Source organism: Oratosquilla oratoria, chromosome 9 (assembly GCF_046742065.1).
Source record: "Oratosquilla oratoria isolate Oo_2021 chromosome 9, ASM4674206v1, whole genome shotgun sequence".
NCBI lineage: Eukaryota > Metazoa > Arthropoda > Malacostraca > Stomatopoda > Squillidae > Oratosquilla > Oratosquilla oratoria.
The window spans coordinates 51,785,439-51,811,491 of record NC_134785.1 but is presented as its reverse complement, the minus strand read 5'-3'; the positions used below and the strand labels follow the sequence as shown (position 1 = coordinate 51,811,491).

Sequence of the window (26,053 nt, the reverse complement as noted above, 5' to 3'; positions counted from 1 at the left end):
GTACATTTCCTTGGGGGTGACAGGCAGTTGAAAAGTGACGATCTATATTGTACAGTTCTGCAATATGTTCAAGAACTTTTTGAATTCTGTGCCATTGTCTGAGAGTATCCTATGTGGGATATTGTATTTGCAGCAGACCTGATCATCATGCATATGTAATTCCTGTGAGGGCACTGGTGGGGTTATGTCAAGTGTGTCTCATGACCCAAGATGTGAGACCACCCACGACCAGGTAGGATCCCTTCTTTGTTCACACCCGAGTTCTACCTGGGAAATGCACTGGATGACTGGGACCATGGAAATCTGTGTATTCTGACTTAATACATCGGCCACTACATTTGCCTTGCCTCTGATGTAGGTTATCACTGGGTCGAACTCCAGGATAGTAGTGTGCTGTCTAGCTTTCTTGTAGGGATTTGGCTTTAAAGAAGTCAAGCAATGGTTGGTGGTCAGTAAACAGTTATTTGGTGACCTAGGATTATATCCCTGAACTGTTTGAGAGCCCAAACAACAGCTAAAGTTTCTAAGTGTGTGGCTAAATAATGCATTTCGGCTGAGTTAATCACTCTGCTCGCATAAGCAATGGCTCTATGTTTCCCAATCAAATCTTCCTGTTGGAGCACTGCTCCTAAACCTTGTTGGGAGGCATCAATGTAGAGGAAGAATTCCTTACTGAAATCAGGGGAGCAAAGGATAGTAGCCTTACACAAGGCTTGTTTGATTTTTTAAAATTATTTTTCTCCCCTCTTTTCAATTTAAAGGTCACACCTTTACAGGCAAACCTGTAAAGAGGGGTCACAATCTCTGCAAAGAATTTGATGAAGTGCCTTTAGTAGGAGGTGAGCCCTATAAAACTGCGTGTCTCGTCTGCATTCTTGGGAAGTTATGTATGGCCTCTATTTTGTTGTCATTTGTATGGATACCATATCTGTCCATTGTATGTCCTAGGAATTGTAGTTTCTTCATAAGGTAGGAGCATTTGTTGAGTTGGAATTTCAGGCTCACCTCAGGTGTGTCTTGAGGACATGGTGTAAGGTTTCAAGGTGAGCCTCAAGGGTGGGGGAGTAGAGAATAAGGTCATCAAGGTAGACAAAAAGGGACCTGCCGATTAACTCTTTAAACAGATGATTCATGAGGCACTGTAGGGTGCTAGGGGCATTCCTTAAGCCAAAGGGCATTCAATTGAATTTGAAATATCCTGTGGTTGTGCCAAAGGCCATTACTGGTTTTGACCCTTCAGACAATTCTATCTGCCAAAAAGCAGATTTGAGGTCCAAGGTTGAGAACACGGCATTTCCATTGCCAAGAGACTGAAGAAGATCCGCCATAACTGGCATTGGCATGCAGTCCAGGGTGGTGTTTGTGTTCACCTTACTGAAGTCTATGACAGGTCAAAAGGAACCATTTTTCTTAGGAATTAGGAAAAGTGGGGAGTTCCAGGGGGGAGTGAGAATGACACCTTTGGTCCAACATTTCATCGATGTTGTTTGAGACGAGGGTGGGGTTGTGTCCTTGGGTGTTGATATCTTGGGTGGAACCACTCTGTGAGGGACATGATGTTTATCCTTGTGCTTGTGTTTGTCTTTGGCATGACCTAGCTAGTAGAGGTGGGAAGGCCCTCTCCCTTATCTTTGTACCTGAAAATAAAAAGAAAAGTCCAGTGGATACTTTACCTCACCCACTAAATCACCTTTCATGTATCAAAACACATTTCTTTTGTTATATGCTGTCCCTGGTCCCAGAAGTGGGTAGGGATGTGAGTGTCCCACAAGCGCAAGGAGTTCCTGTCGATCCTCACCCATGAAGTAGGATCATAATCATTGGCTTTGATGGGAGCTACAAATAATGTTAAAGATTGCAGGTCAAAACTTCCAATTGCTAGTACAGTATAATTCCTAAGAGTCTTCTAGCTAGGCATTTCAGAGAATGGGATAACTTACTGCCACCAATCTGGTGTATCTTCTGGTGGAGGGATATCACCAAATCAAAACACCATCCTTTTGAGTCTGTATTAGCCAAATGGAATACATATGCAAGAGGGACTGGTTGTAAACACTTTCTGTGAGACTGACGGTTCTTTGACTGGTCTTGGGTGTCCCAGGTCAGAACTGCTGACCTAGTATTTCACTACATAATTGCCAGGCTCTTATTGATATTACATTTGTACATTTTACATTGTACATGGTTGTGTTTGGTGTTGAATCATGCCTCTATGTATATCATAACTAAGAGTATAGTGGTTATATGAGTGGTTGGTGATATTTGGCATCTGCATTGATCATGTGTCCATCATGAACTCACTACATGATAGGATTTTTTTCTTGTGCCTGAGCACACAAGGTGGGTGTGAATCATGGTGATGCATAAGTGTTGCCTTATATGGTTACAACAACAGCAGGGGTTTGGTTAATATGGATAAAGGAAAGAACTGTGTCAGAAAACTTGGAGCATCTTTATTGACTTGGTCACATGACAAAATTGACAAAGTTGACAGGACAACATTTCCAAGGCAACAATGGGGAGGTTGAGTCTCGTTGACAGTCCTGTGTTCCACTCTTTCCTAATAATAACTGAACCCATTACTCATCTCATTTACCACCCTAAATGATCAATATTTGAAATTCCTATTTAGCACAGCAGTTAATTCTTCATTCCAATAATTTTTCATCAATATACATTACCCTAAAAAATTAATGGTAATAGCTCTTTCTAATTTGGTTTTAATTTTATCATATATAAGTTGCTTTCTACACATCTAATTCCCATTATTTTCCATTTTGAAATTGTAGTCATTGACATAATCGTATTTCATGCTTCAACCAACACACAAAATTGTATATTTCACAAGTAATTTTATGTCATACATCTGAACAGTACCTGATAACACTTTAACAGAACAAATCTCTCCTTCCATACCATTATTAATCAATACCATATATATTTGAAATACCCTCATGAAACCCTTAAACTTTTCTAAATGCAGTCAACTATGGCAACAATTGTTAAAAAAGTTCCTATATATCTGCATCATACCTTTCTAAATTAACAGTATACAGGATAAAAGCTCATCTCACACTAGTGTAATAATGAATACCTTACAATTATGTTCCTCAAAAACTTTTCATGATAAATAATGGCCTATATCATCTATGAAATAAAATTTTGCCAAAGCAGGTAATTTCAACTCAAAGTTGTTACATGAAATACCAGACTTGTACTGGATGTATGAAACCAATTAAATATTATTCCTCCATTCTTTAATTAAACAAAACAAGTGTTATATGTTATTCGAAATGCTGGATTATTAAATGCTGCTCACCTTTGCAAGTAATACTTAATTTGACGTAAATTTGTCGTGAACACATAACTTGTTCTGACCTCATTTATTTACTTCACCATTCACTTTTCTCTTGCAGGAGTGTCAACAACCTCCTCAAGAAGTACAAATTTGAGAGGTTTGAAACAGCCACAGACTTAAGTTGAACCTATGATCAAAATGCGCTGAAAACATGACTTTTTTTCATTTAGCAGTCATACTCACAATACACACACATGATCATAACATGTGACAATTCCCTATGCTCTTGTGACCTAAGTCCACCTCACAGTCATAACATAGTCACAACACTGAGAAGCTGATCTGAATACACAATTTAACAACCTAATTGGAGTAAGAAGTCAACACAGAAAACAAATTGGTTCACTTCAAATATTTTAAAGAAAGTAAAAGAACATGATTTGTGTATGGGCAATCAATTTTGATGCAACCAAGTAAGCATACATAGAAAAAATATATATATATTTTCATATAAACACAGAACAACACTCATATAATTAATATAAAATCATGCATACCTATAAAGAGGCAATTAATTTGGAAACAACTTGTCTAGAAAACTATTTTCAGATAACAAATCTCGAGAAAAATTTTAATTATTAAAATGGGAGTATGTAGTAAAGTTTGATCTTCCAAGGAGGGCCTAAGTTATTACCTGAAATGAATCATGGATTTGCACACAGAAAATGGTGCCAAAACAATTACGAGGCCATATTAAGTTCATAGCACATGAGTGATCTAAAACCATCATAGCTTGAAATTAACCACTTCAGTACAATGAGGCCTATGTAGGCGTCATGAGGTGCAAGTGGGTATGTGAAGTTGCAGGCATTGGCATCTTGATTATACTTTTTTTTTTGTAGTTGTACACGAGTTAGCCCCATATTCTGCGAACTGGTTTGATCATGTTTTCTGTGTTTATTATTACTCAGAGTAAAAGAGAACAAGTAATACAGCAGTGACTTTATATTTTATAATGCAAGTAGTGTGATGCATCGTACATATGGCAGCCGATGCTGCGCACGAGAATTTGACTCGTACTGAAGTGGTTAAAGGACAACTATTTATGAATAAAATCATATTAAGATATCTAGAAACATTGTAACCAACCCTGAAATTGATTTTACACAATATGGCTCAGATATCAAACATTATCAAACATATAATAATGCTAAACAGACTCAAATGAAAAAAGGGAAAAGGGACTAAGGTGCAAAAATCATGCAACTGAATCGATATAAAAAAGAAAAGTATATTATATACCACATCAGTCATGCACTATGACCCATTTTCTTCAACGGAACTTTGGTGTCCAAAACCATGGCAACTTTCTTCTGAGCATCAACAATACAAAATCTCTTCTATGAATGATTTGTGGGCCAGCCCGGTGGCTGTTGCTAGCCACTATAGAGTCATGGGTCTTTTCCAAGACAGACCTGGGCCAATGGATTAAATGATCCTTTGAATACACGGCTGTTGAATTGGACAGTGTGCCTTTTCAGACTCAGAAAATCTATCTAAAACAAATACAGATATTTGACACCATGCCTGAAGAAATGATACCTATTTAATATGGTAGCTACAGCCAATTAAATATACAGATATAAAATAATATACTTGAATAAAGATTCGTAATAGAAAAATATACATTAGGAAAAATTTGTCTTAGAAGAAAAAAAATCTGATCTATCAGTCAATTCCCTTAATCATTTGAGTGCATGAGAGATTTCTAATATTAGAATAAATATACAGATCAATACAAGTATGCACACTCAAAGAGTTAAACAAGATTGGCATAACCCTTTCAAGTGTATGAGAGACTTTCTTTGGCCAAGTGAAATTGTCTAGTAAGAGAAGGTATAGTTAGTCCATGGATTCATGTGAAGATGGTGCCTATTAGAAACCACGTACTTCTGAAATACCTCAGTAAGTCTATCAGTGCCATGATTGACATGTATATTTTGTCAACATTAATAATTTCCCCACAAGGTGAATGTTGTCCAACTGCCCCTATACTAGTATACAATTATCAATCTCTTCAGGTTATATGAAGATGGAGTCATCAGATAAAGGAAAATGTAATGTTTTTATTATCCAGTTTCTTCACATGATGATGTACAATATGAACTCCTATTCTTTAACTGGGGCTCTCATGAAGTTGAAAAATAATTTGGTAATAGAAAAAACTGTGAAATTAGTTTGAAGGTAGTCATGACTGCCAGCCTTGCTCATAATGAACTTTTTTTTCCTATCTACTGATAAGTGTTGGAATATCTTCCTCACTCCTACAAATTAAACTAAACAATTTCTCTTTCCCCATCTTTTTATCGACATCTACCTTTTCCAAATAGCCCCATCCTACTTCCTCCATTATTTTCCCTCCATCTTACTTTAACCATAAAAAACACCATGGGCACATATACATATCAATATTTCAAATTTTCAGCTATTATTCATTTCATGAAGTGACTTTGTTTTGATGCCTTCGTCAAAGCTCAGGGCTTTAATGCTATATGCCCTTAATTCATACAACTATCTTCTCACCTTATTATAATACATATTTCTTAATCTTCCCTATACAAAGATGCAAAGCCATCCATCACTGGAAAGTTATCTAGCCCCTAAAACCAAAATGAGAGGTGAAAAAGGACTAATTTCATTCTTCTTCTATCTATCCATAAGAGAAACTGTGATTAATTCAATTATTCTTATTCTAGCTATCCACCTTGCGGGAACTTGCCAAAGCTGAAATTTTTATATATGTATATATGAAAAATTAATGTATGTTTTGGAAGAAAGCAGTAAATAAGGCTATTACACAAGATAGTTAAATATTGTATAACTATTTTACAGTACTAGATATATTTTGCTTGATATAGAATATGTAATAAAATTTGAATTATATACGGTCAACAGAGCATAACAATGGAAAACTGGATAAATGATGCTAAATTTGATACATATGAATATACATTGTATAAATAAATCACTTGTTATATATATTTATTTTTACTGTAACTTTAGTAATCCATAAAAAAAGTGCAAAGGAAACATGGAAGTCATCAGACATGGAGAAAAAAAATAACAACAAGTATGAATTAACACATGGGAGTATCACCTAGTACATGACTAAACTTATGAACTGATCATAGTAGTGACCCAGTGGTTTAAATGGTCTGTTTTACAGAAAATACTTAGTTCAAACAGAGAAACCAACATAATAATAATAAATGTTACTTCAAGTTACATTGCCTAGAAACTCTCAGCCCTGCAGTGGCTGGCAACAGTCCTCAGACTGTTCTAGATCTCTTGCAAGAAACAAACAGTTGTCTGCATTGTATTAGTGCATTTACCTAATTGTAGTATTCAGGAAAAAAGCAATACTCATTGGATCCTGTCTCCTACTTTCCAATTTTTTCATACCTTGCCTCAGTGTGGAACCATTTAAGAAACAAAAACATAAAATGAAGAAGCTTCACTAAATGTTAACATAACAATAAGAACTGCCTATCTACATTTCAATGATGCTGAGATTTCATCTACTTCTGGCCAACCAACAGTGCTATGTACTTAAAACACCACACACACTTAATGATACATACCCAGTCCATCACCACTTGTACACAACAAACAACTCATCTATTCTACAGTATCTAACATACCCATCTAAATAATTGTAGACATCCAGTGTGCAGGAAAGAGTTGCAAAACACCACCAGTAAGTCAATAAACAAACACGAGACTACTCATTATTTATAAAGATATCTGTATGGTGCGTAATCCTTTCAGGACAGTGATGTGTTCTACAGATTATGCTCTGGTTAATGCCACATGACTTCATTCAGGTGAGGAGCAAACTCAGGACCTATTGAGATATTGATTCAGCTAAACAGAATCATCCAGCATTAGCAAAACAAAACCTGTGAGGTCAAACAGGGGAATTTAAAGATCCAAACTCTGTACATACATTCATACATACATATATATATATATATATATATTAATTATACAGTTGAATCTTGGATAACGAATGCCCCATTTAAAGAAGAAATCTGTTAATAAGCTTTGTGAAAAAAAAATTGTCTCTCTTAATGAACACTAGGTTACAAACATATGCATATACTTGTACACACAATCCCAACAGCTCAGTAGTACTTTGACTCATTTACCATAATCTTTTTGGTTGGTAAGGGGAGCTATGCTCATGGTGTCCCATCTTTGTATCTTCCAGTATCTAGTTTGTAATTACCTAGTCGCATCATATGGGAAGGGGAGCTATGCTCATAGTGACCCATCTTTGTATCTCTCAGCATCTAGTTTTTTCTTAAAGTTTGTGGGACATGTGTGTGTATGTATGTATGTGTGTGTGTGTGTGTGTGTGTGTGTGTGTGTGTATATACTTATTATAATAAATATATAATAATAATTGTTGTCCTGAGTTTTAATGACTGGAAATTTGCAGCCCCCACACTGGGTAATGATGGTCTTTGATCCCTCCCATAGATCTCTCTGAGATGAAACACTGGACTGTTTTCTGTGTTGTATTGATATGGGACTGATTATAAGTCACCAACTTATAGTAGTAGGAAGAAGGTGGCCATAACCAGTTATCAGATCTTCTTGTGTAGAAAGTTGTTGTAAATACAAGCATACCTCACTATATGACCAAGTACTATAAAGTAGGTAAAACAAATGTTGGGTGTATGTGAAAGCCCCAGGAGGCTAAAATTGAGGAGGGGGTTGACAGTGTCCATGAACACAACCCCCTTATTTGTGTGTAAAACCCACCTCGATATACAAATTTTCACATTGCAACCAGTCAGCTAGGAACACAGCTCAGTTGTATAGCGAGGTATTCCTGTGTAGCCAAAGTTGTAAGAGGTCTTGGGTTTAGTTTTGACCAAATGCTAACTCCTTGGAGTTCCTCTGCCAGATGGAGGTGCTGAAGGAGTTTCAAAATGGGTAGTGGGGAGACAAATCTCTCTGACATCCATCTTACATGATGACCATTTGCAGATACCTATCATTAGTCCCAAGTAAACATATTCTCAGCTTTTATGCATTTCATCCCTATTCACTTGTTCTCTTTCACCATGACATTTCAGACACCACCTCTGTACTTAGCCTTATTTAGTAAAGAACTACATTCTTCTACGGCCACATCATTGAAGATCTACACCTTTGGCAGTTTGTAATTTGAGCCACTGCTCCCACTAATCAAAAGCAAGCATTCATCTTCTCATCACCGAAGCTATCAGCAATCTACGCATTCCCTACCAAAGTATGAAATGAAAGTGCTTAGGGTCCACAAAAAAAAGAAAGAAAAAAAATGTACTACTTCTAAACAACCATGCAACCTCTACGTAAATGAGAGGTACATTTACATTAGATAAGGCATTGAGATGTCTATCTACTGCAAATTGTAAAGCTTCTACTTTGCTCATCAGAAACAAAGTTCTAGTAAAGATGCTCTGTCTATAGCAATATGAATACTGATACTGGATTTCTTAAAAAAAAAAAAAATAATAATAATAATAAAAAAATTATCTGTGATGTGCTACAGTCAATGACACTGGTGGATCAGCTGACTGTCTGCCTTTCTTAATTTTGTCTGTTTAACTGTTCTGAGGTTTGACGTGTGCTGCCTCTACTACATATGAAACACTCAAAGCTACAAGCTAACTTCTCATATCATTATATAAAAAGGAATTTACCCAGAAAATTAAACACGTACAAAAGTCTTCAACCATCACACCAAACACGCACTAAATTTACTTGGTTAACAAGGTTGGGAAGTATAGACTCACCTCATATGGAAGAACATAGGTAATGAGCAAGTAGTTATTTTAAAAAACATTCTACAACTTGTTAAAGTCACATGGATACTCCTCGACAGCAGTGTCATCTCAATATGGACTGAGTGATATAACCTTGAATTATCGGGTATATCATTAAGGAATTAGTACATGATTATTTATGTCTGCAGTTCTTGAAATTAATTAAGTTAACATATGCATTGCAAAGCCTGGGTAGCATGTATTATTTGCTTTGACAATGCTTTCTAAGTGGAATGACCATAAACTAATTCAAGCACAATCTACAATAGGGAATAAAATTTGTTTTGAGTTCAGGTTTCATTTTTGACTGCATGTGTGTTCTGTAAGATGCTGCGAATCATATGAATTATCTTATGCAGTTGTGTTTTCCTGTGTGCTTCCCATTGTTTATGAAGCTATTTTCCAGTGTGCTACGTCAAAATGCACAGTTACACAATGTTTAAATATTACTGTTTTCTGGATGTTACAAAAGTGAATGGTATCAATTTGTATTGTATACAGTATATAAGTAGGCTTAATCAAGGTTACGCCAGTATTTACATAAGCATATATTAAGATCAGTTATCGATTTTACTACCTGGGCAGTGTTTGATTATATTAAAGAAATTCTTTAGCTCTCATTGAATATTTGCTTACATGTAGTCAAGTTGTATTGTTTAAAATGACTGAATTACAGGCAGTTTAGTTGGATTATGCTGTTACAAGAGGTTATCTACTATGGGGTTAGACTCAAAGGCATAAGTAATGACCTTTATCTTGAATGAAATGGACTTCAGACTAACTTTTAGACAGATTTTTTAAGTTACATAAAAACCTACAAATAAATGGAGTTCCAGGGGTGAGTTTTACCAAAATAAATTCTATACCACTTAAAAATTCCTATACTCAACAAAACCTATTTTACTAAAACTGTGGCAGCCTTTATAATAATGATTCTGCATCACCTCAGTTCCCTGTGAATGTGGTCCACGGTGGAAATAAATACACACACACATATAAAAAAAATTGCTAAAACAAACAATTTTATCTATAGTGTTACACCATCTGCAATCATTATGAGGTTACCAAACATAATGAAGAGACTTCAACCAAATGTGATGGACCTGCTACAAAAAATGTTCATAACCTTATGAATATGAAATGATAGAGGAATTAACAAGTATAGGGGAATTGTATTGTTTACAAAAGTGCATCAGAATTAGTGTAAGCTCTACAAAAACTGGGTTGCATACACTACGGATTTTGAATCGATACAAGGCTTTCTTTGACTCTTTGGGATGAGTGTGGGTTGGTGTATGCTTTGACAGCCCTCTCTCTCATATGGTAGATGATGAACCCTTTGGTACGGTTGTTGGCGCTGTTATGGACTAGTTTATCAGCACGTATGTAAGTATGCATGTATTTACCTAGCTGTTGTTGTTGTCGTTCCCTAGACTGTCTGTCCGAGCAGTCCCATCTCCCCAAGGAACCATGGCTGGAAAGGGGTTTTCCCACAAATCCATTATAGAGCATATGCTGTGTTGTTTCCATGCGTGATTGTGTATAATGCAGTCTTCCATTACATGTTGAATAGTATGGGGTGAAGTGTTACATCCTGGGCAGTTGTCCACAATGCGGTAATCCAGCCTCTTCTAGTTGTAGTGTATGGGTTTGGAGCAATGTTAATGGGGTCTGGTCTCTCTTTTTTCTCTAGTTGTCAATCCTTGCCTTCAATTCTTTTATAGTGTTGGCCTGGGTTATATTTTCATCCAACTTATACCACAACTCGACATGTTCTTTAATTTTGTTATAATTATTTTTTTTTTTACTATGACTTCTTGTCAATCATGTATGTATGCATGTATGTATGTGAAGCTGTGACAGACATGCTTAATGAACACATAAAGAAGGGTATCCCAAAGGTGAAACTCCCATTACACAAGACCTCACACTCCCAATAACACTTACTCACCTCCTTAAGAACAACAAATGAAATTATTTCAAGCCAATTTGGCAGTCTTTACCTAGTATACCTAGTTGTATTATACAGGAAAGGAGCTATGCTCGTGGTGACCTGTCTTTGTATCTTTGGACTTTATTACCATAGCTCTGTACAAATGAATACAGTGAGTCAGTGGCCTACACACCATCGAAGGAAAGTCCCAAAATTGAATATCCTCTTGAGTAAGGGAAGTCAAGGTTGGGGTTTGTCAAAGACTGGTGTAAAGGCCTGCATTACGGAAACCTGCCCCCTATGTACAGGAATGGCATTTTACAAGTCTTCCTCCATCTACTCCTTACCAGAGTCTAGAGAACATTCAGCTCACTTGGCAGATGGAAAAGAAAAAAAGAAAGAAAGAAAAAAAAAAAGAAAGATAGAAAGAAAAAAAAAGTACAGTTCATGGAATGCAAATAAATATATCTCAATATCCAACCTCTTCTCAAGTAACTGCCACCAAGCACGTTTTCACGAATGTTATTACTTTTGTGCATATAAATGTATAATATCACAATTTCTATATATCTAGACAATTTATCTTATTGTATCTACACCTGTCTGTAAAGCCATGCACTGTATGAGAAAAGTGTCTCATGTAGACTTGGCAGTAACTGACTAAACAAGGTCCAAATTTTTTTTTAACAAGCTTCTGTAGTCACTGGAATTGACATGGGAATGAACGAGCAAAATCTTAAAAGCTGAAGGAATGAACAGTAATTCAAAAGAATGACACAACTGGAAAAAATTGCTGGACAGAAATATCTAGCATTAGCCAGAACAATATCTATACATAATTTTCTGTGTTTTTGGGCTACCTCCCTTGTAAGGAGGAAAAAGCCTTTGGTATATGTAATTTCATCACAGCAATGGGTTTTACTGATGCAAATCTATTGTGAGGAGGTTGTTAAAAAGTAAACAAAGATGCAGACAGAACTTAGCCAAAACAAAATATATACATGACATCATCAGAGTCAGTCTGGAGGAGGCTATTAAAATGTATAAAAAAGATGATGAGAGAACTAAAGAATTATGTTAAATTCTGGAAAATTGGAGATGAAGGAAAAGAATAAAATATATATCAGTATATTAGGTGTGATGGTAAATGGAGCAAATTTTTGCAGCTTAAGCAATGTTAAAGTGACGGATAAGTCGATGAAGACTAAGAGAAACAACAGAATACCGAGACGCTACAACTGGCAAAGATAAGGAGAAAAAATAAATAAATAAATAAATAAATAATAATAATACTTAATAAGGACAGTTTTAGTCAGCTGTGGGTCAGCGTGGATTATCACTAAAATGAAACTACATTCTGCCTCATTTCAAACCCTCAATTGAATTAAGTTGTTAGATAAAAAATTTTTTTACGAAACTGCAATGAGTGGATGTGACTTATGGTCTTGGACACCAATATGAAAGATATGGATATGAATGAACATCAGATAAACATAGATATTAATCATGGAATCAACACAATGGAGACGAAAATTTCTCAAGATACTATTCTGTTTTGATGCAGTCCGAAGGGATTTCTCTCCATCTTCTCTTTTTCTGCATGAGGGGACAGAGAGGGGGATCGCCAATTAAATGAAATGGCCTTGTTGTGGATGTGCTGTGTCTTACTACATTGCTTTTGACCCAGGGCAGTGGGCAAGATACAGGGATGACCCGTCATCCAGGAGGAGCCAAGATAAGAGGAAGGGAGGGATGGTGAATGGGAGTGGAGTATGTGGGGATGAAATGGGTGGGGTGGATTTATGTCTTTGACTTTGGCTACCTCCCTTGTAAGGGGGAAAGGGCCATTGGTATATGTATGTACTATTCTGTAATATAATTGTCATCATGCTGAATCAAACAAAACCAAAAGACTAACACTTAAGTATTTTTTCAAGAATTGATGTCAAATCTAAAATGTGCTTGTCAAAATGTCTTTAAATAGTATTGCAAAATGTTTATGAACTCAGTTAAAACTATTGCCCAAATATACTTCACACGCTGCTAATGAAAGAACGAGAGTACAATGGACAAATCCCTTCAATATCACGGTACAGAGCAACAAACGCTTGAAAACTTCATTCTACACACAGACACGAACAAAATCACGACTGATCTTCGTCTCGGGTGTCAAGCCAGAGTCTATCCCTCAGCTGAATAAAATTGTCAACCATTTGCCACAACACAATCTATACAGTGCACTACAGTCTAAGAGGCTGCTTCCATGAATTATAGATTACATAGAACATGTTCTTCAATCTACAAAACAACTTTTAGAGAATTTATGATCCAGGATGTTGTTACCTCCATACGTCATTTCCAATGGAAAATGTACTTTTGAGAAGAGCCAAACCTGACAAATGATGTATGGGAACTATGCAAATGCATCTTTCCTGGGAAAGCAATGTTCTACACACATAAGCTCTTGCACAATAGATTCTTGACATTAACAAATTCGTACTGCCAAAACAATAAGTGACATGTTTGCACAAATCTGGTCAGTACAAACAAACAGGGACAACTAAAGGAAATACTGCAGATCTCAAACACCACAGCAAATCTGTAAGTACAATGCACATTAGCAGCCTCTGCAATGTACAGCAAAAATCACCACACAGGCATCTCTATAGAACAAAGTATCCTTTCATTTGTTGAGAGAGAGAGAGAAAAAGAGGGAAGGAGAGGACAAAGACAGAGGACAAGAGATGAAAGGTGAGATATGGGGGAACTAGTGTTGCAGCAAACACCACCAAGTAATACTGGCTACGAGGTCTACCACCTTGATATGCACCAGAGACAGAATATGGAAGAAAAAGAAGAAAGAGAAAGAAAAAAGAAAAAAGAGAAAGAAAGAAAAAAAGAAGAAGAAAGAGAAAGAAAAAAGAAGAAAAAATGCTGCTTCCTATGTAAATTGACCTATTCCTCTTCCACAATCAGAAAAAAAGTGGATGTCTGATCTCAAGAGTCCCAACAAATATCAATAGAGCCGGTGTATGGATGACTGAATACAAGCCTGCATGTTTGTGCACCTGTACAAATCTGCACATATAGAGAGTGGATTTTATTTTTTGAGTAACCATAAAGCAAATATTAAGTATCATCAAGTAATGAATCTTAATTTTTCTTCTATAAGAATGGCTTTGAATTACATATTTACAGAAGTACCCCAGGGCAAAATATATTAGCCCTTATAGGTTGACGTAACTCGGTTATCTTAGTGAGAGGGAAAAGACCTTAGATTTACTAAAATACTAACCTAGCAACAGTAAATTGAAGTAACCTGTTTCTCTAAAAATCATCTTAGAAAATGTATACATACAACATTAGCAGGTTCACTTTTTCATTACCATCGACTGAATTCTTCCTTAATTCTAACAACTGAGTATGCGTGGATTTATCATAAAACTGATATGAATACATAAACATTTAGAAAACAACAACGTAATTGGCTGAATAATTGCTTATTGTTTATGCTTTTAATCTAAGAACAAATACAATTTTTTTTTATAAACATTTCACAAAATAAAAGTATCTAATGCTATGTGAAATTAATTTTACAAGTATGCGCATTTTTTCTTTTGTTTTCTTTTTATAGCATAACTATCAATCTGTAATTACATTCTGATAATATCTTTGGTCAGTTATCTTACCTATACATTTCGGACCTGAAGCCCACAGGAACATATTCCCGCTCATGTTAAACCTTGCAAAAGTCATCACACAATTTCTTCTCATATTCACACGAATAACTCTTTGATGTTCTCGTTCTTCAACACATACATTTCTCATACGAAATTTCTAGTTGGTGAGCACTTTGTAAAGAACTTCCATAATTTTATTCTTTAACAAGTTATAACTTTTAAAGGTCATAACTTTACTCTGTCAAAGTACAAGCTTCCTTTACACCACCGTAGTTTACGAAGAAAAACTGTATTAATCTTCTCCTCACTGTATGAAGAACCTTCAATGATACTGCTCCTTAAATATGTTCCTTAAACTTTTAAAAATTCTTGTCAGTCCACAATCATACTTAACATAGCTGCCTCAAATATGACTATAGCAAAAACCATACTACCTAGAGATCTTACTTAATTTTATATGTTTTTCACCTTGTTATGTACGTTATGAATATGCCAATATGAATCTCAAAAACTTGCAAAAAGAGTTTCTTTATCTTTAGGGGTGGAACAGATTTTGTTTCTATATGACAAAGTGTGCCTTTCATGCAAAACATATGGTAACAAAAAATGCAGAAACATGACACTAAAAATAGTTATCAAATAGCTATGCAACCCCTAAAAATAACTACTGGCTGATGCAGACCTATTCAAAGAAATAATAAAATGGCAGGGTAAACTATTGCTGTCAAATATCAAATACTTGAAGCAATTCAGGGTCACTACTCAAGAATACTCAATGTCTCAGCACCGATGGAAGGACTTCTGTGCACTCAGAGCAAAAACTTATGCAAAAACTGCATTTGGAAACAATGAGTACTATATATAATGAACAAGTACTATTTGCACACAAAGTGCACTATGTCTGCAATGAACAAGTACTGTAAGGCATCAAGATCTTGGAGCGACTGAACCTCTTCCCAAATACTTTAATCTACGAGTTTGCAAGTGAAGCATTCTATTAGTACCCAGATTTTGGTGTAAACCTGGATTTGTAAAATATGTTCTTGGTGTATCAATTTCTCACTCAAAAATCTTTTACGGTTAATTGAAATGAAAATAAATGAATATTACAAGGCCTTCATCATCCAAAGGTTTCAAATATGCAATCCTATCTGTTATGCAGAGGCAATTATTTACAGCGACTTCTTTCAACCAGGATATGTTTGAATGCAGATGTTGAACACATGGCATTTATTATCGAGGTGAACCAACCATCAAACTACATCCAAGTAGTTTGAGCTGAACATACAGTAACAACTTCTGCAAAGACCATTTCTTTGGAAAAGCATGACCTTCCTGCAAAATCACACTTATCTGTACCTCAATGTGTCCAAGCATTACTACAGCATGTATGATACATATGTGGTATGTTGTGTGTGTGATATGATTTGTGTGGTGTGATGTGTATGCTGTGTTGTGCTTACTTGAACTCTAAATGCTCAGGGTGTCAGTATGTATCAACAAAGACACAAACCTGAGCTTTTTATTAGCAATTATTGGAATACTCATACAAACAGCCATGCTTTCAAAAAGTACAAGTTTATACATATCAAAAAGGAGTTTGGGGGGATTGTAAAATTACGCAGCAAAAATCTAAATAACGGAGGGCAAAGAGCAACAAACTATTCTTCTAAAGTGAGACACTACAGTACTGCCCCCTGGAATGAGGTGGTCCTTGTTGGTCCAGTTTAACACTTACAGCATCAGACGACTTCACTATGTATTGGATGGAAAGAAAGAAAAGAGGGGAAGGGAGAGAGAGAGAAAGAGAGGAAACGGAATTAAAAGAGTAAGAGCGCAAGAAGTGATAGAATGCACAAGAAGAAATAGAGAGAAACAAAGTGAAAGAAAGCCAAAGTAAAAGAGAATGACAAAAGAAATAGTGCAGCTTTGTCATGTGGCTTACGTATCTTGTGTCGGCAAGTTGAAACGTTTTGTTCGTCTCACCAGACTATTCTGTAGTTTCGTGGTTTGGAGAAGTATTTGGTTCAAGCAGGCTGTCTATGGCTAGTTCCACAACGTGTTCCTACGAAAGTTCCGTGGCGGGCAGGAGAAGATTTTTCTTTGTGTGACGGGAGAGGATTTGCATGGCGTACTGATGCAGCTCTATGGTGCGGCTTCGAGAGTGGGGGTGATGGGGGGTGAGGTCAGATGACGACAGCTCCTGCTTCTGATCTGCTCTCAGGTAAAGGTGTGCTTTCTAACCATCTGTTGGTGTGTGGGTCATAATATTCGACGTGGGATATAGTGACCTGCGGAGAGAACAAGCAACAGTGATCAGCAATAACAATGGAAATAATACCTAAAAGCCATGGGTCTCCTTACAGAGAGACCTTGAGCAGCTAAACAACTGATCATTTGGCCTCCGGTCTTAATATCAACCAAAATCTCCTTTTGGCATGTTTTCCCACTGTGATCCATTGCCAATACTACTTTCAGAGAACCTCAATATATTTCACAGAATATTTGGTACTATCAAATTACCTGTGCTCTGTAGAAGTCGTTAACTTCACTTGTCTGATCTCCGCCAATAACATAAAGCAATGAATTAGTGGCTGCAACTGCTGGACTGGCACGGCCTACTGTCATTGGTGTACACTCGTACCATTTGTTCTGCAAGTAGAGCATTAAACAGTGTCAGTCAAATGTAGTCACCCAATATAAACAAAATTTTACTTATAACTTGAAGGGCGTTCTTGTTTGTTCCCTAAAATTTTTTGAGTGGATAAAGGGGTGGGGCATAGTTGTGGGGGTATCAGCTGTTGTTGTTGTCGTTCCCTAGACTGTCAGTCCGAGCAGTCCTGTCTCCCCAAGGAATGCCAAGGCTGGAAAGGGGTTTTCCTACAAATCTCACACTTAGAATGGATTGAAATGGATGAGAAAAATAGATCTTAAAATTCACATATATTTAGAGCACATACAACAATTGAAGAATTAAGAAAAAATATTAAAAGGAAACTACAATTTAAAAAACTTAAAAATGGTAAGCAAGGTTATATTTAATACGTGTGTGTGTGTGTGTGTGTGTGTATACAGGTATAGTATATACATACAGTACCTGCATATGTATATATACTGAAATACAGTACATTATTAAAACAAAAAAAATACAAAAAATACAATAAAATGAAACTAAAAAGCATTGATAAATAAACAGTAAACAGCTTGTATTTAATAGTATTCAATAGAAAAAGTTACTTAAAAACGCAACAGATTGATATCATGTATCCTAGAGTAGAACCCTCGTGTCGGCCATTTTGAATAGGATCCGACTTACGACTGGTTGGTCGGAACCTATCTAGGTTGTAACTCGGATAGTGGCTGTATTGTGTTAACTGAAATAATATATAGGGGCATTCTCTGTCAGATCAACAAGTGCCTACCACCCTCATCTCTCTGATTTTGCTGAAATTTGGTTTATGGGTAGTTTTAGGGCTTGAAACACATTTCTGAAATTTTAAGGTCAATCCGAACAACCATTCAGGAGAATGCCCCTATATTGAAATTACAAGTAAACATTTTCTTTCACATGAAATCCTAAGGCCAAGCAATTTATAGGTAACATACACAGTAATGTCGTAGCACATTAGTAAAATAAACTTTTATCCCACCGTTGGAAAAGAAGACACTAAAGTCGAAAGTTCTGTATATTTCGATCACTAACTGTGATCCCTTTCAGCAGAATGAGTACATATGTTTATGCCTTCTAATATGTACTCATTCTGCTGAAGATGATCACAGTTAGTGATCGAAATATACAGAAATTTTGACATTAGTGTCTTCTTTTCTGACAATGGAATAAAAGTTTATTATAGGTGACATTATATACTTAACCCAAACAAGAGCTCACTTACTTGTTCAAAAGAGTATCTTTCAACTGAGGTCAAAACTTCATTATGTCTGTTAGTTCCTCCTACTACGTACAAGAAGCCGTCCAAGACAGTGACGCCCATCTGACTCCTCGGAGTGAGCATTGGTGCCAGATTATGCCACTGTCCTGTGACGGGATTGTAGCATAGCAGGTCTTGCAGGTGGCGCTGGCTGTGCGTACAGCCACCCACAATGTAAATAAGACCCTCACGAGCGATCACACCCATACTGAAACAGGAAGAAGTTTCAATTATCTACATGTGACAGGATTGCAGCATAGGTCCTGCAGGTGGCGCTGGCTCTGCATACAGCCACCCACAATGTAAATAAAACCCTCACGAGCAATCACACCCTTACTGAAACAGGAAGAAGTTTCAATTATCTACATCCATAAACATACTACATATACCAATAGGTCCTTTTCTTCTTATAAAAAAAGGTGGGGTGGTTGTGTGGAAGCATACATTCATCCTTCATGCATCCAAAAAATTGTTTGTTATTCCTCCCAGCTTAAATTCCTACAGATGAAAGGTCATCTCTGTCTCTTGCCACACTGCTCTGGTCAGAGGCAATGCAGCAAGTTACAGCACCTCCACAGGAGGATCAAACAAACAAAACTGGATTGTCAATACAGCTTCATCATGTGGTGACCCTTTCCCCTCATCATATGCTTAAAAAAAAAAAAAAAAAAAAAAAAAAAATACAGAGCAATTAACCAGTAAATTATTCCACAATTCCATGAAATGGAACACCCGCAGCCCTACAGTAGCTGGCAATGGTCCTTTGGTTCTCCTGCACATCTTTCTAGGATGAAATCTTGGACTGCTGTCTGTGTTACATTAGTGTGAGGTTGCTTGCATGTGGTAGGGAATGGGGATCAGTACCTAGCTGTCAACTCCCCATGTGTGGAAAAAAGTTAGAAATACAGTTGAAATTGATAGAGAATGTTCTTGGGCCCAGACCAGAGATTGAATGTCAGCCCCTCAAGGCTGCACCTCCTGATGGAGGTGATAGGTTTGACAGGTTTTGAAAACGGGCAGCTTTGCTGTCCGTCTTGCAGGATTACCACACGCAGGCACCCGTCATTGGTCCCAATTACAGACAAGAAGTCCCTTCAAATTCCCTCAATTTCCTCGTCCATTCACTATCACTGTCCACTCACATCTACCTCATGCCCTCTTCCTTCCCTGCTCAACAGAGATTCCTCTTATGCCATGTCCACACGGTCGAGCACTGTCCGCAGGCCACGAGGGCTTTGCTCGACAACGGGCAATTTCAGCGGGCAAACCATCAAACTGTCCATTCCCGGTGTCATTTGCGGGCAGTGGATGGAGGGCTGATATCGCTGCCAAACGCACAAGGTGAGGTGCGAGCAAAGTTAGCAAACCCACTCAGTTTGCCCGGTGGCAAAAGCCCTCTGTTATACACTACTATCTTTTCACTTTCTTACAGACCTTCTTCCCCTCCCACAAAAACCGATCCTGCGCAAGCGGGTGGTCTTACCTAGCAAATCTTAGTCACAAATCGCAGTACAGACCGAAGTTACCTTACCACCATGTCTGCACCTAGTACTAGTGTATACTGGTCTCGACAAGACACCGTAACATTGATTGATTTATACCGAGTTCAGGAATGTTTATGGAATGTGAAGTGTTTTGATTATAAAAATAGAGATAAACGTGCTGCAGCATTGAAGCAAATAGCACAGACAATAAGCAGGAGTGAGAGTCATGTGAAAAAGAAATTAGCCTCTAGACATGCCTTTGTATATATGGCTCCACTTTCGAAAGGAGAACAGAAAAGCTGTTTGTATTCATTCTCATGTAATTGCAAAACAGTTGTTCATTTTCATCCTGCAATTCACGTAAGATTATCATTGAGCTTCCCATTAAATCACATCTTTGTAACCACTTCCGGCACCAGACATGTCTCCGTGATTTCTTGTTTTTCTTTTTAATGCAGGCAGCAATTATAATGCTGTAAAGTGCTACCTTCTTTCCAAGTATGGCAGGAACCATGATTATTGTACCGCACTGAACTACTCACTCCCAACCTCTGCTTGTGGCCAACTAACCTCCAACCACCATCGTTAGCCGTGTGGACACCTTTGCAGGCAGAGTCTGCGAACTTTGCCCTGTAAGAGCAAAGTCTGCCAGGCACAGCTCAACCGTGTGGACGCGGCATTACATTCAATGCCCATTTTATCTCTTCCATCTCCCTCAATCTTGGTCTCCCCCTGATGTTCACTCCATCTACTTCTGCCTTTGACACTTTTTTTTTCCACTCACGTTTTCTCTAACATGCCCAAACTATTCCACTATTCTTTGATTAACCCCTATCTGCTAGCTCTCTTTCCACACCTGAATTTAACCTGATCTCCACATTTCTCACTCTATACATCCTTTAACCCATACCATACTTCTTAAGCACTTCATCTCAAGCATCTTTTGGCTATTCCTTTCTGCATCCTTCAAATTCCAAGTCTCTGCTCCAGACAGTATTTTTGGATTTGTCACCAGACATCTATTTCTCATGACACTTTCCATTAATCCCACACATTTACTTGCTTTCTTTTCTCCTCCAGACCCACTCCTCCAATCCCTGATACATTTGACCCTAAATACTTAAAACTCTCTACTTCCTCCAGCCTCTCACCCTTCAAACTCACTGGTACCCTTACCCCTCATACATGTCATGACCTTATTTTTAACCACATTTATTTTCAAGTAACAGAGAATGAGAACAATTAAGAAAAAGAGAGAAAAAGAGAGCAAGATAGAGATACATACAGAGACAAATAAATCGAGATAGAGTGAGAGAAAGAAAGAAAAATAAAAGAAAGGGAAAGAAAGAGAAAAAGGGAAAGAGACAGAGTGAAAGAGAAAAAGAAAAAGAAAAATACAAAGTTCAGCATTCCTCTATGAGAACAGATTAATCTCTAACATAAGCAAATGTTGTGTGACTGGTCCTGAAAGGTGCGCCTAAATACACTGGTACAGGAAACAATGGAATGTTTCTCTCATCTGGTTCACAGTTTGTATTTAAGTGGATGAGGAGTGTTGGAGGGGGCGGGCTGCCATATGGAGAAACAGCCATCAGGCTTTCCTGCAGAAGAGCTGTGCCTTGCTGCAATGCTTTTGATACAAAGACTGAGAGCAGGGTAATCCTTAATTTCTGAGGTGCAGATGTGAATCAGTTGGTTATTCTATTTATTTTTTATGATGATTTTTCAAAAAAGGTGATTAAAAAGTGTTATGAGGAATAGACATTTGGGAATGGATGCTAAGAGGAAATTGTATGAAGGAGTGATTGTGCTGACAGTACTGTATGGGGCAGAAACATGGAACATAAGAGAGGAAGAGAGGAGTTTGAATGTGTTTGAGATGAGGTGCCTGAAAAGTATGATAGGGGTTACTAGGCTGGATAGAGTGAGAAACGAGGTGAGGAAGAGAACAGGGGTGGAAAGGGAGTTGGGAGATAGCATTGATAAAAAAGTATTGGGATGGTTTGGACACTTGGAAAGAATGAGTGACTAAAGACTAGTAAAAGAGGTGTGGAAGGCAGAGGTGGAAGGAGTGAACATGAGGGGACGACCAAGGATAAGATGGATGGATGGGGTAAAAGGGGCATTAGGAAAGAGGGGAATGTCTGTTGAGGAAGGACAGGAGAGGACAGAAGATTGGGGTGAATGGAAAATGGTTGTGTATGGATGATGCTTCCTGTGATGCATGGAAGGGAGTGGGTGGGGGATGGGGGGTGAGGGAGGATGTGTGAATAATAATTTGACACAGCCCAAAGGGATTTCTCCCCATCTCTTTTTCTGCATGAGGGGACGGAGAGGGGAGGTCGCCAATTAAATGAAGCAGCCTAGCTGTGGATGTACTGTGTCTTGCTACACTGCTTCTGACCCAGGGCAGTGGGCGAGATGCAGGGATGACCCGTCATCCAGGAGGTGCCAAGACAAGAAGGAAGGAGGGGGGTGAATGGGAATGGAGTATGTTAGGAATGGAATGGGTGGGAGTGGAATTTATGCCTTTGTTTTTGGCTACCTCCCTTGTAAAGGGGAAAAGCCTTTGGTATATTGTATGATGATTTTTATGATTTATTTTTTTCATTATGGTTTGTGTTTTGAGTCAGTCATCCCCACCTTCTTTGCTGACCCCTTCAAGAGTGCTGAGGTGATTTGGGCACGAGGAAAGACAAGCAGAAAGAATGATGAAAGTAAAAGTGAATAGAGTGAACTTGAGGGAAGACCAATATCAGGTGGATGGACAAGGTAAAGAAGGTACTGGAGTCTGTCATACAAAGAAAGAGAATGTACACAAGTTTAGAGTGAATGGAGAGTGGGTGGTTGTAAATGGAAATTATATGCCCCAAAAGGGACATTTTTCTAGTCTCCCCTTATTAATAATAATAATAATAAAAAGGGGGGTGGGTAGGAGGGGGAGCATGATATATTAAAGCATTGGGCATGAACCAACTCCAGCTGTCAGGCCTTGCTTTGGAGGGATTGCATTTTGCTGCACTGCCTCCTACCCAAGCACGGTGATGGGGGACAAGGATGACCCTTTATGAACAAGGTGCTAGGGTCAATGAATGGGTCTTGGATTACCGTGAGAAAGGTGTGGGGTAAATGTATGCTTTGACTCAGCCATCCCCTTATACAGGAGAAAAAGGCCTTTTGGTATGTATGACTCAGCCGTCCCCTTATACAGGAGAAAAAGGCCTTTTGGTATGTATGCATGTATGTCATCTTAAGTTTTACCAACCCCTCCTTTCTGCTAATTAGGGGACAAATGATGGGTACCCACTTGTCCTGGTTCACCAAAATGGTCAACTCTGTTTCCCACTTCACCCACATCAGATACAACCCTGAGGGGTTGACACTTGGTTCCTGAATTGTGCCCAAGATCTGTCAACTTCAAGTGCATTTCTTACATCTTTTCACACACAAAGAGCTACAACTGGTGACTTCCCCTTCTACTGTTTTCAGCTAGTGATACAGGAACAGTCCCACACACTACAACACATACATACATATACCAAGGCTTTTTTTCCCCTTACACAGGAGGTAGCCAAAAAACAAAGGCATAGAAATCATTCCTACCCATTCCATCCCCTACATACTCCACTCCCCTCCCTCTTATCTTGGCACCTCCTGTCAACAGTCCAATATTTCTCCCTAGAGATCTGTGAGACCGTTTTTATGAAACTAGCTGAAAGAAATATATGGGAGCAGTTGTAAGTTGTCAGCTTCTCTTATGTGAAAAGGCGGAGGAAATACAGTTGAAATTGATAAAGATATCCTCATTCTGTTCAAGAGACCAAATGTTAGATAGAGGCAAGAGGATTGACATGTTTTGAAAAGGGGGCACCAAGCACACGATTCTATATGAGGGGAAGATCAAGAATGAGGTGGATAGATGGGGCAAAGGAAGTAAAGGGGACACTGGATGTAAGAGGAATGCCTGTCAATCAAGAAAGGGAGAGGACAAAAAGATGGGTGTGAACGGACAGTTGTAGTAAATAGAGAAGAAATGACGAGGCCTTAAAGGATTTCTTCTTGTCTGCTCAGGACATTTCTCATGTAGATGGGGGGGGGGTCACTATGTAATGAGACTGGAGGTAAACTAGGTTTGGCTCTTGGGTCCTGCTGTGGAGGTGCTGTCTTGCCATACTCCCTCCAACCTGAACAGAGTAATACAGGACAGGGATGTCCCCTCATTCAAGAGGGCCTGAGATGTGAGGTAAAATGAGTGGATTCCTGGACGAGTGTAGGATGGATGTAGGTTGGGTGATTCTTTTGACTTGGGCACACCCATTAAAAAGGAGAAAGGACCTTATGGTGTACATATAAAATGCACATTTACATGGGTTACCAGGTTGGACAGACTGAGAGACGAGGAGGTGAGGAGGAGAAAGGGAGTAGGGATGAAGGTTAATGAAAGAGTATTGGGATGATTTGGACACATGGGAAGAATGAGAGATGAAAGATTAATTAAAGAGGTTTGGAAGGCAGAGATGGAAAGAGTGAACTTGAGGGGATGACCAAGGATAAGATGGGTGGATGGGGTGAAGAGAGGGAGGGAGAAGGCAGGAGATAGGGATGAGTAGAGAATGACGGTGTATGGATGACACTGTTATGCAAGGAAAGGAGGGATGAGGGATGGGGGGGGGGCAAGGGTAGGGGGTGCTTATGCGTAAATTATATTTTGACACAGCCCAAAGGGATTTCTCTCCATCTTCTCTCTTTCTGCATGAGGGAACAGATGGGAGGATTGCCGATTAAGTGAAACAGCCTTGCTGTGGATGTACTGTGTCTTGCTGCATTGTGTTTGACCCAGGGCAGTTGGCAGATGCAGGGATGACCCATCATCCACAAGGAGCTAAGATGAGAGTGGTGGAAAGGATGGTGGAGGGGAATGAAATGGGTGGTAATAGATACGTGCCTCTGACTTAGCTATCCCCCTTATAAGGGGGAAAAAGCTCTTGATATAAAGAAAGATAAATGTAAGTTTTACATTTTATAAATTATTAGTCCCAAAGTCAAATACCTTGAATCACATGTATAGCCCCCCACCCACACCCACACACAAAAAAGAGAAAATAAATAACATAAAAGTGAAATTGTCTTACCTGAATCTAGCTTCTGGCATATTTGATTCAAGTCTCCACTCGTCCTGAATTGGATCATAACGTTCTATAGATCCACCGATGTCTTCTCCTACCCAACCCCCAAAAGCATACAAAAAGCCGTCATGTGCGCAAAGTCCAAATTCACAACGTGGAATCACCATTGATGCCATTGTTGTCCATACATCTTCTTGTGGATCGTACACTTCTCCGTTCGCAAGGATCCGACTCTCCTGTTCGCCTCCTACCACGAAGATTCTCCCATTGAGTATGGCTATGCCTGGCAATATTCGCCCAATTTCCATGGGGCAAACACGTGTCCAGTCCTTCCGAAACGTATCAAAGCACTCCACACTTTCAAAAGTGCATTCTGATCGCGTCCAGGAACTGATAAGTTCCCGTTTTGACCCACCGATAACGTATATTTTCTTCCTAGCACATATCCTAGGCTGGACGTATAACGGTACTAGACTTCCTCGTTTGGACTGCACATCTTTCTGTATGCTCTGTAGTGCTACTTTAAGACTTATGTCACAACACTCACTGATAGCCTTTTCAAGAAGTCTGCTCGGGATAAGAGGCAACCGTACTTGGTTCAGAATTTCAAAGACGTATCTTCTCCTTCCTGTGATGTCGTGGTTGATCCAGCGTAGGGCAGCAGAGAAAACCTGAAATTATGATAATGATTATATGATCATATTTGTATTTATGACATATGCACAAA

The 26,053-nt window shown here is 38.3% G+C and overlaps 1 protein-coding gene across 3 annotated transcripts in view; it reads right to left on the bottom strand.

The window, feature by feature from the left end:
* Positions 1–2,433: 2,433 nt before the first annotated feature.
* The window catches only part of LOC143028403 (actin-binding protein IPP-like), a 37,292-nt gene continuing 13,672 nt past the window's right edge, over positions 2,434–26,053 (bottom strand). For all 3 annotated transcript variants that reach the window (XM_076190430.1, XM_076190432.1, XM_076190431.1), the window contains 4 exons: positions 25,333–25,997; positions 18,681–18,924; positions 17,311–17,439; positions 2,434–17,078 (listed from right to left, as the gene is read on the bottom strand). In XM_076190430.1, coding sequence (XP_076046545.1) covers positions 16,974–17,078; positions 17,311–17,439; positions 18,681–18,924; positions 25,333–25,997 — 1,143 coding nt within the window. In that variant the 3' untranslated portion in view covers positions 2,434–16,973. The remainder of the gene's footprint in view (positions 17,079–17,310; positions 17,440–18,680; positions 18,925–25,332; positions 25,998–26,053) is intronic.